This window comes from Danio rerio, chromosome 5, assembly GCF_049306965.1.
Source record: "Danio rerio strain Tuebingen ecotype United States chromosome 5, GRCz12tu, whole genome shotgun sequence".
Classification (NCBI taxonomy): domain Eukaryota; kingdom Metazoa; phylum Chordata; class Actinopteri; order Cypriniformes; family Danionidae; genus Danio; species Danio rerio.
The window spans coordinates 28178421-28195005 of record NC_133180.1 but is presented as its reverse complement, the minus strand read 5'-3'; the positions used below and the strand labels follow the sequence as shown (position 1 = coordinate 28195005).

The following is a 16585-nucleotide window of genomic DNA, read 5'->3' as shown; positions in this document are numbered from 1 at the left end:
GTGCTGTTTCATTTAGAGCTACCGTTTTTTGCATGTTTAATATCTGCAGGGTGCTTTCAATCACAGCTAAGAATATACACCCTCAGTGTGAAACCACACAACAAACACCTTACACTAGCACTGGGCTTTTATGTGGAATACTGTACGTATTAGAGATTTGATTAAATTAGAAAACTAATTTTCATCAAACTAGGACTCTACAGACTCCACCAACATCTGATAAAACAGAGGAAGGGTTCAAATAAAGGACACACAGACTTATAAAAAGCCTTTCTCTTTTAAAGCCAACAACCCTTACTGGTGGAAAACAGTATATTTAGATAGAAATGTAATTTGTCTACATATTTTACAGAAAAAAATACAGGAAAACAAATTTACTTTCAGTAAATGAGAACATGTTTGTTACATTAGGAAGTTTTGAAAGGTTAGTTCACCTAAAAAATGAACATCATCCCATGATTTACTTACCCTCAAGTAGGCCTGGGTAATTTGGGAACATATATAATTGTAATCAGTTGGACAGATATTGCGATTTTACATACAATTCAATTTTATAAAGTCAAGCTTCAGCTCAATATTGCAGCACACTCTTTAAATACAATGAATACAGCATTATTTAACTGAATTTATAAAAATATATTCATTATATAAGGTGCTTTTAAGCTTGGTTTATAGTTGACACATTAGCTTGAACATCAGTTCGTAAAGGAGTTTATGGAGCATTGGATCCGCTGCGTATCCACTGACATGAACTCCACAGAGAACGAAACTTGTATACTCAGTCAGTCTGTTCAAGAGCAGATGAGTTTTATCTGTCCAAACCAATTCTAAATCAAAGTCCCTGTGGTCTTTGTGTAAACTCACTCATTGCACCTTGTTTGTTTATGGTGGGCTTGATCTGTTTTGTGCTCACTCTATAAGTTAGTAAGCCTATCACACAAAGAGGATTCATGTATTTGCTCTTGGACGGAGTATAAATGGGTTTAAATACTTATACTTCATTCATATCATAGCCTTTGAGATTAAAAGCTTGATTTTAATCAATTTATAATGTCAAATTGTGATTTGATTGAATTTAGATTTTTTTTTCAGGGGTGGGGCTGTGAATAATGGTCTGCTGTAAAGAATAAATGTGTTTTCAAGAGTTCACACTTAGCTGATGATTGATTATAACCAAGTTAGGCATGCTGTCCCGGAAGAGAGCCCTGAGCTCGAAGGTTCTTGAGCCCTGGGCTCCCTCCCGTTTGGAGGAAGAAAGGGGAGCCTTTCTTCTCGATCTCGACAACTCCCCCTTGATAAGAGCTGATGGCTAAAACTTGAATCCTATTAAAAGATATGCTGCATTGTGAGATTGCCTGTATTGCAAAATTTAGATTTATCAATTTACTTGTTGTGCATGTTTTTGGAATGTGGGAGGAAACCGGAGGACCCGGGGAAAACCCATGCAAGCACGAGAAGAACATGCAAACTACACACAGAAACGACCACCGGCCTATTAAAGGACTAGAACCGGTGACGTTCTTGCTGTGAGGCGACAGTGCTAGTCACTGGGCCACCGTGCTGCCCTATGGAGGGAAAGGTGAAGAGGTAGGGGTGGAAGGGGGGATTCTTCAAATCGAAGATGACTGTAGTGAAAAAACCCTGGCTTTTTATTGTGGGTTAGGAATGGCCTGATTGGTGGATCATGCATGCTAATGCAGAACCAGCCGTGTTCAATCATAATCACATTCTCCTCTCGAAATTAGTTTATGAATAAACTTCACTTTGCAAGAAAAATATTTAAACTTTTAAAACCATTTTCTTTAACTTCCAGTAACTTCCATACACCATCATTGTGCTCTTTTGTGATGCATTTTTGTACATTTAGCGCAACCAGCTAAACAGGACTGTGTTTTGTTTGTAACTCTTTAACTTCACACTCAAGATAGGAAAATGCAGTCCTGTCCAGGTGCTAATGCAACAAAGGAAAGAAATAAGGAGAAAACCAAAATAGTCAGCGCTGGAAGTTACACAAATTGGTTTAAAAAGTTGTAAAAATGAATATTATTTTTACAAAAATGCATAAATTCCCTACAGGAGACCATTATTCACTTCTCTGAGCCAAATGAGGCATTTTTATTATTAATGTATGCACATTATTGAATTTCTTTTAGACTGCTGATAAATAATAGCTGACCGTTGCCACTGTAGAGGTGGAAAAGCCCAAGACTTTCAAAATAACTCGAATTCGACTGAAAGAAGAAAGTCATATCTAGCCCAGCAAACAAGTAAACGTCTAATGGACAAATAAACGGAGACAGCTTGGCTAATACAAGACTAGTATTGTATTAGCCAAGGGCTGTCAGTGAAAATCTAATACACTAGTCGTCAAATAGACAGATTAGACCAGGGGTGCCCAAACTTTTTCTTGTAATGAGCCAAAAACCAAACTTGTTTGAGGGCTGTGGACTGAAGTTAAATATACCAAACCGTATAAAATTTGCTCATTTGTTTGATTATTATTTAAAAATGACTAGAAAAAGTTGCTTTAAAACATTTTGAATGATGCAGTATAATTTTTAACATTTTCTAATCAACTTATTATAGTAAAAACATCAACAATCCCATTTATAACATGGATATCAATAATGAATTAACTAGTCGAGCTTCTCCTGCTTTTGCCTTGATTTGCTCACTAATGTCTTGTGCATTGTCCTCTCTGTCAAGTGACAGTATTTACATTTTAAAAGTCCAATTCATATGATATATTTAATTTTAGTAGGCTTTTTTTGTAGCTCCTCAAATAAACAGAGAAACAAATGGGTATACATCAAATTGAAAATGACGATCTCTGTCAAAAGCATTCGCCCCAACCAACTCCCCATCATTCTCCCTCTCTTTTCAGATGGGATGGTGGGCCAAGTTTGGCCCACGGGGCCCTACCTTGGGCACCTCTGGATTAGACAGACTTTATATGTGTAGTCATTCATTTCTGTTTATTTGATGACTAGTCCAGTTTCGACCTATTCTTAGACGTCTATTAGATTTTCACTGACAGCCCAAATGTAGCCTTGTTTTAGCCAAGACGACTGTTTATACGTCTATCTATTAGACATCTTTAAAACAAAAAAATGCTTGCTTTAAGCATGATAACATCATGGGATAATTTCCAACTTTGGGTGAACAAGCCCTGTAATCAGCATATGTGTCCATGATAACAGCAAGTCTGCTGTAAATATCGTTGGGAGTCTAAACCTCAGTTCTGCTATTTAATTCCAGTGAACAGAAATGGAGACAAATGGAGAAAGATAATATCATATCATATCCCTCGGCTTTGGCAAGCCATTTTCCTCTCCATAAGCTTTTTCATAAGAGTGGGCTTTGTCCTTCCCAGTGGAAAAAAATGGTACTGGAGAGGCAATGGGCTGTCACTTCTGACTCAGAAGTCCTGGGAGGCGAATTACTGTATGATGCATGCTCTGGTTATGAAGAGATTTCTTTTCTTCTCATGTTGGAATAAAACCTTATTAAAAGTATGACTTTAAGACTGCTACAGCTCATTAATATGGAAGACATTTGCTAAGATAAACATCATTATATAAACACTGAAATCTCAGTTACTGCTTTTTTTTCAACCAGGAAATAAACAAATAAAGAATTAGAAAATAAACAAGACAGATGAACCTCATAGAAAAGAGCATCTATAAGTATGGGACAAGAGTCCAAACAAATTTGGATTCAAAGGTATTTCTGAGCGTATGTGAATTTACACTAACAGAGCCACCTTGTGGTGCATGAATGAACATTTTCTTTGAGAATCTAAACCAACCACCCACTTAAAGCTGGGTACATTCACTGCCCCAAATACTGAGAAAATGACTTAATTTCAAAGAGAGGCATGGGGTGAATGCTGATGGAAAATAACTTTCAGCTAAGCAAACTTTGAAGTTGTTCTACTCCCTTATCACTAAAAAGCACACTACAGCGGTTCGGACCATGATGCATCTATAATGAATGCACGCAATAAGAGTGACGCTGTTTATATCTCATATTTATACTTCTGCTTATACTGTTTTCAACTGACTAGCTAGGAGGCAGAGAATACTAATTCGTAAACATGCCATAATAACAGAAATTAAAGATGAGCCTCTGTTCTCAACACAGGAAAAACAGTGTCAAGAAAACATCAATAATTCACGTCTTACTCTCACTCTGCTCTCTCCTAACAACTGCTTATTAGCCAAGCTTGTTATGCAGCACAGTAATGAATGCCTTTAAAAATATCCATTTATAATCCTACATGATAATTCTAGAACCTAAAAGAACATGCAGAAGTTCAGTCTAACTGAAAGAGATTGGCTTTACCCCACTAACTAAAGCAAATATCAGGTCTAATTTTGGACAGACAAAGTACATACCCAGGACACAAAAAGAGGGAAGCCACTTATTAAGAAAAGACATCTGCTTTTGTGCACTCCAAGGAATATGAAAGAGAATATTAATGCTACCATTGTTCCGCACAAAGACGATCTGAGCAGCACCTGGAGGAGACTTTAAAGGGACAGTCTCTCTTTCAAAAGGAAGAAAATGCATGCATATGCATAATGTTAGTATGATTATTTAGAAAAATTATTCATAAACAAACTGTCATTTTGTAATTGCTCAAAGAAAGCTTACACACTTGTTTGAATAGTGCTTCATACATACAGATTCCTTCAATTTTCAAAGTAATAAACACAAAAATAATGACAGTTAACAAAACAAAATTAACTGATTATGAAATTATGATTGCTCATGCTGACAGAATGCTTTTTGGAAATAGTTTATTAAACTTACAAGGAGAGTAAAAAGATTAATGTTCTGTTTGTTTTATTTGTATTCAATGTACTGTACAGGACAACCTGTGCCTAAAGAAAACTTGCTTATATGCAAGATCATTCAGACAAAAAGCATTCTGAATAAAACAGCTACTCTAATTTACTTTGAATAATAGGTTGAATTTGTTACATATAAAATATGACTACAATATTTGAGAGTCAAAATGAATTGCTTCTACAGTTACTCAGATGAAGGACAGGTAATAACCCAACAGTTGCCGAAGGCACTACATTAAATCCCAATTTATTCAAGGGTACAACAATCAAACTGCCAGTCTCAGTAAATTACACAGATCACAACAGGTGAAAACTAAGATCAAAGCGCTCTTTACTGAAAACTGTCACTACTGTCTGCATCAACAGGGTTCTCAGGACTGTACAGTAATACATAATTGATCATTAGCAGTAAATGAAACAGCTGTGAGACTGACGAACCGAGATGTACCTTTTCATGTGTCTGTCATCAGTGTTTCCTGTACTGTAGCAACAAAAACCACAAGAAAACGATTGTGTTGTGGTTTCTCTGAGTAAATGCCAAGTATGATACTATAGTTCAGGAGTCCCTCATCATGTAAACAACACACCACGCGACACATTTATAGAGCTAACGTATCACAACGTCATCAAATCTAATAACGTCTCGCATCACCGTATCATTTTACTACAGAACATCTGCTCTGTTAATGTGGCTCGTTTGTTTTACAAGTATCTCCAGGAGCGCACTCGTGCCGATGATTTTGGAGCCGCGCTCGTCACAGCAACACAGACTAGCGCAGACTTTGACTTTTAACAAACATACCTGTAACTCTAAGCTGTAGTCCTCGTGTAAGTGCGTCTGGTACACGGTCAGATGGCGCTGCACTTGGATGGAGAAGGTGTAATCCATTGACTGTGAGAAGAGATGAAGGCGCGTGTGTAGAAGGGATGCTCGTGTTCGGCTGCCTGCGGTCATTTAGTTCAATTGCAGAGCGTTCTCCGCCCCGCGTCCTCCATTGGCTGGATGGCTGAAGTAGTGCTTTTTTTCTGCAGTAGTGGCTTTACAAGCAAGGATGGATAATGACACTACAGTGCATAAATCAGGAAGATTGGAGAGAATGATGCTGAATTAGATGGTTAAATTTATAATTTAACGCGATAATGCGTGTAGAGTTAAAACTGATTATTTGTCATTTTGTAAAAATATCTTACAGTACAGTGTAAATCACTAAATTATCCCAAACAGGCTTGACTTCTCACATATGGTTATATTTTAAAATGTTATTGATTATCATTGTAGGGCTGCATGCTAACTGCCATTGCGATTTTTTGCTTTTCAGTGTAATGCTGTATGAATATAATTTCTCCAGATGACCTAAATAGCTCAATTTGGAAAAATCCATCATTTTACATTAATTGTGATGACTCTGTGGGGGTGTTTATGCATAAAATATAACAAACAAATAAAAAACATAGACAAATACATTGAAGCAAGTATACAAATTAAATAAACAGTTTTTATAGATTTCAGGTGAGTCAAACAGTATTCAAACACAGGGATTGTGTAACACAATCTAGTCATTGCGTAAATAGTTATATATAATTCATATTTAAGCAACAAATATTAAAATCACTTGTGTCCAAGTGGCTTAAAGTCATCTGCCTTGTCTAGACAACTATACTCCCCCCTCAATGTGTCAATGTGTCTATTAAAGAGTCGCACATTGAAAAATCGATGCTGAAACGAAATATTATGGTCTAGCAATCAGTTTGTAATGTCTTTTATGAAACATTTTATGTGCATTAAAGGGATAGTTCACCCAAAATTGAAAATGTACTTATAATTTACTCAGCCTCAAACGTTTCCAAACCTTCATGGGTTTCTTTCTTCTGTTGAACACAAAAGAAGATATTTTGAAGAAAATCTTAAAACTTGTAACAACTGAATTCCATTGTAGGAAAAACAAATACTATTGTTGGTTGGTTTTCAGCATTCCTCCAAATATCTTCTTTTGTGTTTAACTGAAGAAACTCAGACAGGTTAGGAACAAGTAAAGTGTTAGTAAATGATGACAGAGTTTTTATTTTTGTGTAAACTAATCGCTTTTAATATGGTATACCCAAAAATAAAAATTTCCTGTTAATATAGGCCTACCCACCCTGAGGCCAGCCAAGATGAAGGTGACTTTTTTTTTTTTTTTTTTTTTTGATGAACAATTAAAAGGTGGTCCACTATGATATCATATTTTAAACTTTAGTTCTTGTATAATGTAGCTGTTTGAACATAAACAATATCTCTGAATGTAATATGCTCAAATTTCGATGCAAAGGGAGACATTGGCATTTACAGAGTTAGCAAAGCCTCCAGTGAACAAAGTTTTTAGGACTACAAAAAAATGCATCCAGGTTAGTGAGATCCCAAACACTTCAGGTTACGCACATGTGCATATATGCAGCAAAGGGGAATGGCCAGAGGCACTGTAATGTTATAGCAGAGAAAGTTAAAATGCCATCCAAACGCTGCTATGTCCACAGTGCATCTTCTGTTTATGTAATTGGGCTTCCAAAGAAATGACACAAATAGAGAAGTGCTTACAATTTAATTGAATTATGTTCCAGAGAATTATAAAAATATATATAGCTAGCATTTGACAAAGGACTGCTTCCAGAATCTCTCCCATTTCAGTGCTGGATTTAGTTAAAAACTGCTCAAAAAAAGAGCAGCTCCAACCTTAATAGAAGAAGCTGTGGATTGTGAGCCACAACCTGTAAGTATTTTTATTTGTTAAAATTGATCGATTACTGTACATACATAGTTTCTAGCATTAATGGTATGTTGTAACAATGACGTAAACAAGGATATAAACAATGGCAAATGCTTTTTGGTATTGTTAAACAATATCTACACATTCATTTTTGTCCGTCAAACCCCTGTAAACACCCCCAATCTTTACCAGTGCTGCAGTGTCTCTCTATGCAGCCGCTTCTGTGTGTTATAAAATCTCAAATAACAAACTTACAAAAGATATGTGATGTTTCATATTACTTACACATGCTTCTAACCCAAATATATGTGAAAAACAACTGTCAGATTTTATTTTAGAGAGTAGGCATGAGTTTCAGTGTACTCTTCATTTTATATCCAAGTCAGGTCAACTGAAACGGCTACACTTACTGACAGTATTTACACAGCAGAGGCGATCTGCATTTCCAGCACATTACGTTAGTTGACCAATCAGAGTCTTTTGAGGCCGTGCTTTTGGTAGACATAGTAAATATGATAGACGTTTAGATGTATGGAAAAAAAATCTGTGATCTTTTTTTACAAATGAAGCATGAGCACACATTGCTTTGCATCTTATAAATCCAACCAAGCCTTAAAAATACACTCTGGAACACTCTAAGAAAGATTTTTTTTGTATATATATATATATATATATATATATATATATATATATATTTTAATGTAAAACCATGGTCCCTGGTGATTCATTAAACACAAGCTAAAGCACTTTGACAATCATACCAACATATACAGACAAATAACAAGTAATATCTATGGCTCTTGATACAGCGAGGTCTTATGAAGTTAAATGATCGGTTTGTGCAAGAAACTGAACATTATTTACATTATTTGCAGCATTATCAGCTCTACAAGCTCGCCAAGTGGTCTGGAGTGTTTTCATGACAATCTGGAGCACAAGCTTCTTGTTGCATAATGAAGTACACAGGTGCAAGCTCACAGTATTATTTTGGGTGAACTATCCCTTTAAGGCATCATTTAAGTGTTTACCCATGTCATGTGTGCACTTATCACTTGCATGTGCTTGTTATCAGAATATATTGAGTTTCTTTTTCGAAGAATTGTTTATAGTTCCGTCCCAGCATTGGTACCTTCAGACTTAGCCATTTGAGAGCAATTACACATGACATGAAGTCCACAAAGAAAAAGAAATCCTGAAGACTGTGACTCCCAGCGTCCTTGAGCACACAAAGGCTGCATCCAAAAAAACAGTGTGTGAAATGGATTTGTGAATGGCAGTGAATGAAAAAAAAATCAATGCCTATGGGTCACACATGACACTGACAACAAGGTGAATGTGGTTGAAAAATGGAGGTTCATTCCACTTTGGCGACCCCTGATAAAGAAGGGAGTCACACTCTCTCTATACAGGGCTCAGCAGAATTGAGTACACACCACTTTGATTATGAATATTTGTATTCAATTCTCAGTGAATGTAGGCAATCTATTTTGGTGCATTTAAACAAAACAGATTTATTAAACAGATACATTTATTAAAATAATATTGTAGTCACTAAACATATCTAGAAATTGAAAGATAATACAATTAAATTCCAGGAAAATATTGCAAAAAAAAAATAAATAAATAAATAAATTACAACCTACAAAATTTCTCCTCTTTTTTAAATTTGTATTAAATATTTTTCTAGAACATATAAATATATAACATATTATTTAAAATGACAATGATTTATAACAGTTTGAGTCTATAAATGAAGTCTTTTTCATATCTGACAACAGACTAATACAACATTGAATATCTTCTTTAAAAATTTACTGCATGTGCAAGTGTTTACCTTGTCGAGTATCCTGAGGAAAACATGTGTTTTTTTTTTGTTTTGTTTTTTTGACTAAATAAATACATTGACATTAGAAGGAATTTTGATTGTGATTTGAGTTGAAGCCAGGCTGTGTGGGGAGCAGTTCATCAGGGTGACACTGAAGAGAATGTGCCCTTAGGCTAAGCTTGACTTTGAGATCCTGTGCAAAATATCCCCTGTTGTTACCGAGTGCTACAGAACCATTCATCAGATAAATGGCCCCACATCTGTTCACGTCAAATTAAAAATTATTTTTTAATAAAATGGATTCATATTGTGACATAATAGCCCCCGCCACATTTAAACATGCCCAGCTGATTTAGTTAATTCCGCTTGGTTGTATTGATGTTTGCTCATTATTGACATAATTATCTCAATTTACAGTATTCTGTTACAAGCATTTCTTGTCTACATGATTTATTAGAAGTAGATCTATAAGACTGTAAATATACACTGAGAACCATTCCATTCACAACCTGTGGCTGTCAGTGTCATGCTGGTAGACAAGAATGGTTATAGTTTATCAGTTTTATTCAAAACAAAGTCACTTAATCAAAGTGCGGAAGTAAAGGATTGGTGTTAATGCTCTTGGAGATAAACATCTGATGTTAGCGATCTCACTATTTCGTTCATTGGAACATCAGTAGGTGAGTATACAGACACAGTTCATTAAGTCAATGGCAGATCTTCTAGTAAACACTATATAAGTGTAAGCACCTCCCTTGATCAGGGTGAAGGATCCGAAGGCACATAAGAAACATCCATGGGTGAGTTTACAGACACACAGTTCATCAGATAGATGGCAGATCTTCTAGTAAACAGCAGTTAGGAATATCCACTTCCCTTGTTCAGTGTGAAGGACTCCAAGACTCACAAGGAACGTCCATAGAAGAAGAGGAGAAGACGAAGGAGCAAAGATGAAGACAACCATCCAACTTCAATACCGGTTGATGACTGACAGGAGAAGGTGAGCTTATATAGTGTCATTTGATGATGAGGAACGGGTGCAAGTGATTAGAAGGCCAGAGAAGGTTCACAGGATTGGATGGAGTTGGTTTGTGAGGGAGAGCTGTGATTGGGTTAGCAGTAAAAAGCCGGGGATGTGACAGTCAGTCAGTCAGCATCAATTCACCATTTCTAGTAACAAGTTATTCCAGAATTGTGCAAACATTCACTCAACTCCAAACCTCAGCCTGGTTTGTAAGATCATGCTCCAGGTTTGTGATGTGTATATGGTAATTTAGACAAAAATAATTGAAGAAGAACAAGAATAAATGGTGTGTTTCTACAAAATGTGTACCTTTTCTTTACTCCTGTGGTGAGCCAATTTTGTTCTTCATTATGTTTAAATTCATGATATGCTTATCACAAAAAAAGTCACCAACTGGATTTGGCTAAGCATAGGTAAGAACCTCCCATTGGATAACTACAGCATGAATGATTATGTTTTAATCTGTACTGGCATGCATCAAACAAAGAAAACATCTAAGCAGATTGCTGAAACTATTGAAATTGGGTTAAGAAATGAGCGGTGCTGCAGTTGGGCAGGTCTAGGTTCATTAATATCATGTGACCAAATACAGAGGTCAGCTGATTGCCTGAATATACTGAATGACCAGCTTATTCCTTCAATGAATGAATTTCTTCCTTGATGGCACGGGCATATTCCAAGATGAAATTGCCAGGATTCATCAAGCTCATATTGTGAAAAATGGGGTTCAGGGAGCATGTAACATCATTGTAAAAAGTAAAACTGTACCATGCCAACTGTCTGTCGGTGAGTAAACATATGTAATGGATGAAAATACAAAGGCCTATGTGTATAGACATATAATGTAATGCTGTACATTCATTCATTCATTCATTTTCTTTTTGGCTTAGTCCTTTTACTAATCTGGGGTTGCCACAGCAGAGTGAACCGCCAAATTATCCAGCATATGTTTTACGCAGGGGATAACATTACAGCTGCAACCCATTACTGGAAAACATTATGCTGTACGGTACACTGTAATTTGCTTATTTTGGTTGTCTCCATTTTAATCTTTTGTGATGGTGTGCCTGATTCACGCTAAACTAGGTGGGCTGTGTGACGTTTGATTCGTGGGGTGTTCTGGGGGCAGGGTCTGTGTGTGGTGCTGCAAATTATTGGCCTGACAGTGGAAACGCGACATGATTTCAGCCTCACTGCTCAAGCTCTCGGGCGATTGTCCCAGCCCGGCCCGGCCCAGCCTGATAAAAGCCCTGGCTTGCACTGGCCTGACAGTGGAAATGTGGCTATTGTTACACATGGATTGTCTACCACAGAGTCCAGACATTAACCCTGCTAAGAATGTTTAAATTCTCTTAGAAGCTTAGTGAAAAATGCATGCAATTCTGGACAGGAAGAAATGTTATGACATTGCAGAAGCATATTTAACAGGGATCACCAAACTTGTTCCTGGATGTCCGGTGTCCTGCAGATTTCAGCTCCAACCCTAACCAAACACACCTGAAAAAGCTAATCAAGGTCTTACTAGGTATACTTGAAACACCCAGGCAGGTGTATTAAGGCAAGTTGGAGCTGAACCCTGCAGGGCAACGGACCTCCAGGAACGAGATTAGTGACCCCTGATATAAAAGGTGCTCCAGCTAAATTTGACAGTTTTTAAATGTATGTGACTTTTTTTGGACTGGAAATTTATTTGGGTTTTCTTTTACTGACCGTTCTCTTGTGAAGAGACATTTCTTGAGGATTTATTTGTGGACAGATTAAGAGCACAAAGCCGTCTGCAGCTGACCAGCTGTTGTTTCTGGGGTCTCAGACAGACTGTTTTTAGAACTCTCTACTGCAAAAAAAAAATATGACAAGCTTCGCAAAATCACCTGCTATAGATTTTTTCTCAGTTTGCAGTACTCAAGGCAGCATTCAATAAGAAAAACTGCATATGCTGTGTAGAGGTTTTTGAAGCACAACAAATAAGTTATCCTTGAGTTTAATCAGAAATATTAACTACATTTACGATTAATCATAAGGATTTATTTATTTATCACATTTGACGTTCTCAAATAAATTTAAGCTTCATATCTTAAAACATCAATAGGCAATTTTCATCATCAGAAGTGTCCGTGGACAGCCCTCTTACAAAAGTGTAGGTGCGAGCTGAATGTTCAAACAGAAGGAGCACACTATTGTGCATGTGGCACACTCATCCACAGCTGTGTATGTGAAACGGATAAGAAAACAGGAGATTCAGTATACCACGGCTTTACACATGAAAGCTCCTTATTCAATTATTTTGTATTACTCTTTATGATTTGTGGTAAAATTTAGATAAATTATGGTACTTTTGAGAATGTAAAAGACATGTAAAAAAAATAAAGTTTAACAAATAAAGTTATGTATAAATCCATTCTGATTTGCCATAATGCAAGGTAATACAGTGGCCAAGAGAGCTGTAAGGGACTAAGCTGAAAAGAAAATAAATGAATGAATTTAAACATTTACACAGAAAGATGAAAAGAGCTATTCATGAAAGAGATAACTTATAGAAACGAGGCATAATAATGATAATAATATAAAGTATGTTAAATAATTATAATATATTAATAATAATATAAAGAATGTTAATAATTGTAATATATTAAATATTTTTATAAAATAATATAAAGTATGGTAAATAATTATAATGTATTAAATATATATATTAATAATATTATAAAGTATGTTAATAATTATAATATTCATTCATTTATTTTATTTTCGGCTTAGTCCCTTTATTATTCTGGGGTCACCACAGCGGAATGAACCGCCAACTTATACAGCATATGTTTTATACAGCGGATGACCTTCCAGCTGTAACCCATCACTGGGAAACCCATACACACTCATTCACACACATACACTATGGACAATTTAGCCTATACCAATTCTCCTGTATCGCATGTCTTTGAACTGTGGGGGAAACCAGAGCACCCGGAGGAAACGCACAGAAACGCTGGTTGAACATGCAAACTCGACACAGAAACGGCAACTGACCCAGCCAAAACTTGAACCAGTGACCTTCTTGCTGTGAGGCGACAGCACTACCTACTGCACCACTGCGTCGCCCTAATGAAAATATATTAAATGTATTGTTGCAATTTTTTGGATTAATTAGATACAAATTTATCCAATAAATCCAAACAATTTATTGGATACAAATGAATAATTCGATTCACAGAATTCTGTTATCATCAATGCAATGTAGAAGTTACATTAAGGAGGTGCGCAACAACTTTCTTTTCTCTGACTCCAACATTTATAGGCAGCTGATATTAACAGGTGGAGCTTAATGAAATTTGTCATTTGTCAGTCATTGTTCAGTCCTCCATTGGCCGCACCCCAGACATAAGTCCTCTTATTCTACGAATTCTCTGCACAACAAAAAAAGCATAACACTTTTTGTGCTCTGTGTTCAGTTTTAACACCTTTCTTTAGACAGGAAGTTTCTGCAGAGCTGAATTTAATTTTGGACCAGCATTCATCTACTTCTGCAAAAATGATAATTACTATCCACAGCATCTCACACACAACAGGAAAAGTTCAGTTAATGATCCTTACATGACCAATACAAATAATTGTTTGATTAAAAGAAAAAGAGACAAAAAACAATAAAAAAATATTTATATTTTCTAACAATATTAAAAATAATATAAAGTGTTATTAATTATAATATATTAAATATATTAATCATAATATAAAGTATGTTAATAAGTATGTAATTCTAAATAATCTGCTAATAAAAACAGATGATTTAAAATGTGAACCATGTAAACCTTTACTTTGGAGGAAGATCAAATTGGGTGAATTGTGTCACTTGGCACACAGTTGATTGGAATATTTAATAAAAATAAATTGTAAAATAATGTCAGTTATATCTAAGTTAGAATTTAATCGAAGGTTATTCATATAGTGTAAGCTTACTGTGACACATATAGCTTGAAATGGCTTATCTAATAACAGCAAAATAAATCAGGGCCGGACTTCAGTTTGTCAATAAGGTATTAAGTGAATCTGTGTCTTTTTTTGTTCTTGATGTCATGTGATTGATAGACTGACCCTGCCCTACCTCTGAACAGATATCATTGCAACTGAGATGGAAAATTGCTTTGATGCATGATTTTAAAAATGTCAACCCAGATATTATTTATAATATTTATGAGCAATATCACACGAGTAGCAGTGCGATATGGCTGTATATCGGCACTAGTGGGATATACAGCCATATTGCTGGCTGTATGTGTGCGGAGTAATACACAAAGGGTAAAGAGGCTGTAGGAGTTCTGATATTGCAGAATATCGCACGACTTTCAGCCAATCAGATTTGACAACCAGACAGAACTGATATATATATATATATATAGAGAGAGAGAGAGAGAGAGAGAGAGAGAGAGAGAGAGAGAGAGAGAGAGAGAGAGAGAGAGAGAGAGAGAGAGAGAGAGAGAGAGAGAGAGATAGATAGATAGATAGATAGATAGATAGATAGATAGATAGATAGATAGATAGATAGATAGATAATTACAGTACTCCATAAGTAAATCCATGCTGTTACATCACTGCCACAATAAATCTGCATCGTGAAGTATATAAAATGTCCAGGCCATCAGTGCCCTTCCCCCATCTCTGCTCTTTTTCTTTTCTCTGTGTGTTTGTGTTCGGGGTCTGGAGTCGCCTTAGGAAGAAGCTGTGACATCACTGTAGGTCACCTTGGTTCCCTGTCAGCCACACACATTCGTATGGAAACTGGTATAAGTGTGTGCGTGCATGTGTAAAAAAAAAAAAATACATGTGTGTATGTGTGTGTTTGCTCAGGCAGAGAGTGCAGTGGCTGTGAAGCAGAACATTAGCTTAACTTTTGAGGTGCATTTGCCTAAAGCCTGAATGGAAGTGTAGACCTGTCCTCCACATGTTTTCTTCCCCATTCTTGTCTTCTCAATACAGGCGGCAACCTGTGTCATTAGATAAAAACCTTTGGAACTGACATTAATACCTGTGTGCAAAGCCTGGCATCCACATTATCAGTGAAAATAATATAAGCTATATTTCTAGTGTATGTAAAATGCAATGTGCAAGTCATTCCACTAAACATAATATGAAACAATTAGCAAATGCTGCATTTAAAATAAATAATCTTATAATGAACATTAATAATTATGCTTAATGAAAGGAAATATTAGTTATTGCTCAGTTATGGACATGATGTGTATGTATGTATGTATGTATGTATGTATGTATGTATGTATGTATGTATGTATGTAAGTATGTATGTATGTATAGATATACACTCCCCAGCCACTTTATTAGGTACATCTGTCCAACTGCATGTTAACGCAAATTTCTAATCAGCCAATCACATGGCAACAATTCAATGCATTTAGGAATGTAGACATGGTAAAGATAATCTTCTGCAGTTCAAACCGAGTATCAGAATGGGGAAGAAATGATATTTAAGTGACTTTGAACCTAGCGTGGTTGTTGGTGCCAGATGGGCTGGTCTGAGTATTTCAGAAACTGCTGATCTACTGGGATTTTCATGCACAACCATCTCTAGGATTTACAGAGAATGATCTGAAAAAAGAAAATATACAGTGAGGGCAGTTATGTGGGCACAAATGCCTTGTTGATGCCAGAGGTCAGAGGAGAATGGCACCATAGAAGATTGAAAAGCGTGGATCATCTCAGACTGGTTTCCTGAACATGACAATGAGTACAAGTCACTGTACTCAAATGGCCTCCACAGTCACCATATCTCAATCCAATAGAGCTTCTTTTGGATGTGGTGAAATGGCAGATTTACATCATAGATGTTCAGCTGACAAATTTGCAGCCGCAGTGGGATGCTATTATGTCAATATGGACCAAAATCTCTGAGGAATATTTGCAGTATGTTGTTAAATCTATGCCACGAAGAATTAAGGCAGTTCTGAAGGCAAAAGGGGGTCCAACCCGATACTGGTAAGGTGTACCTAATAAAGTGGCCGATGAGTGCATAAATATATAAAATTGTGTAGTTTTAACCACAAACTATTGCCTCCCACAAAGCTAGTGGTGGGTGAGCTTTTGTGATTAAAAGCTTATACATGTTATTTATTTATTTATTTATTCTATTGAC

The 16585-nt window shown here is 36.1% G+C and overlaps 1 protein-coding gene across 8 annotated transcripts in view; it reads right to left on the bottom strand.

Moving 5' to 3' along the window:
- The window catches only part of zmat4a (zinc finger, matrin-type 4a), a 259922-nt gene that overhangs the window by 159215 nt on the left and 84122 nt on the right, over positions 1-16585 (bottom strand). Inside the window, exon 3 of one of the 8 annotated variants that reach the window (XM_073952200.1) lies at positions 5656-5918. The exons of the other annotated variants lie outside the window; for them this stretch is intronic. Within the exon in view, the coding sequence (XP_073808301.1) occupies positions 5656-5808 (153 nt within the window). The 5' untranslated portion in view covers positions 5809-5918. The remainder of the gene's footprint in view (positions 1-5655; positions 5919-16585) is intronic. 8 annotated transcript variants of the gene reach the window in all.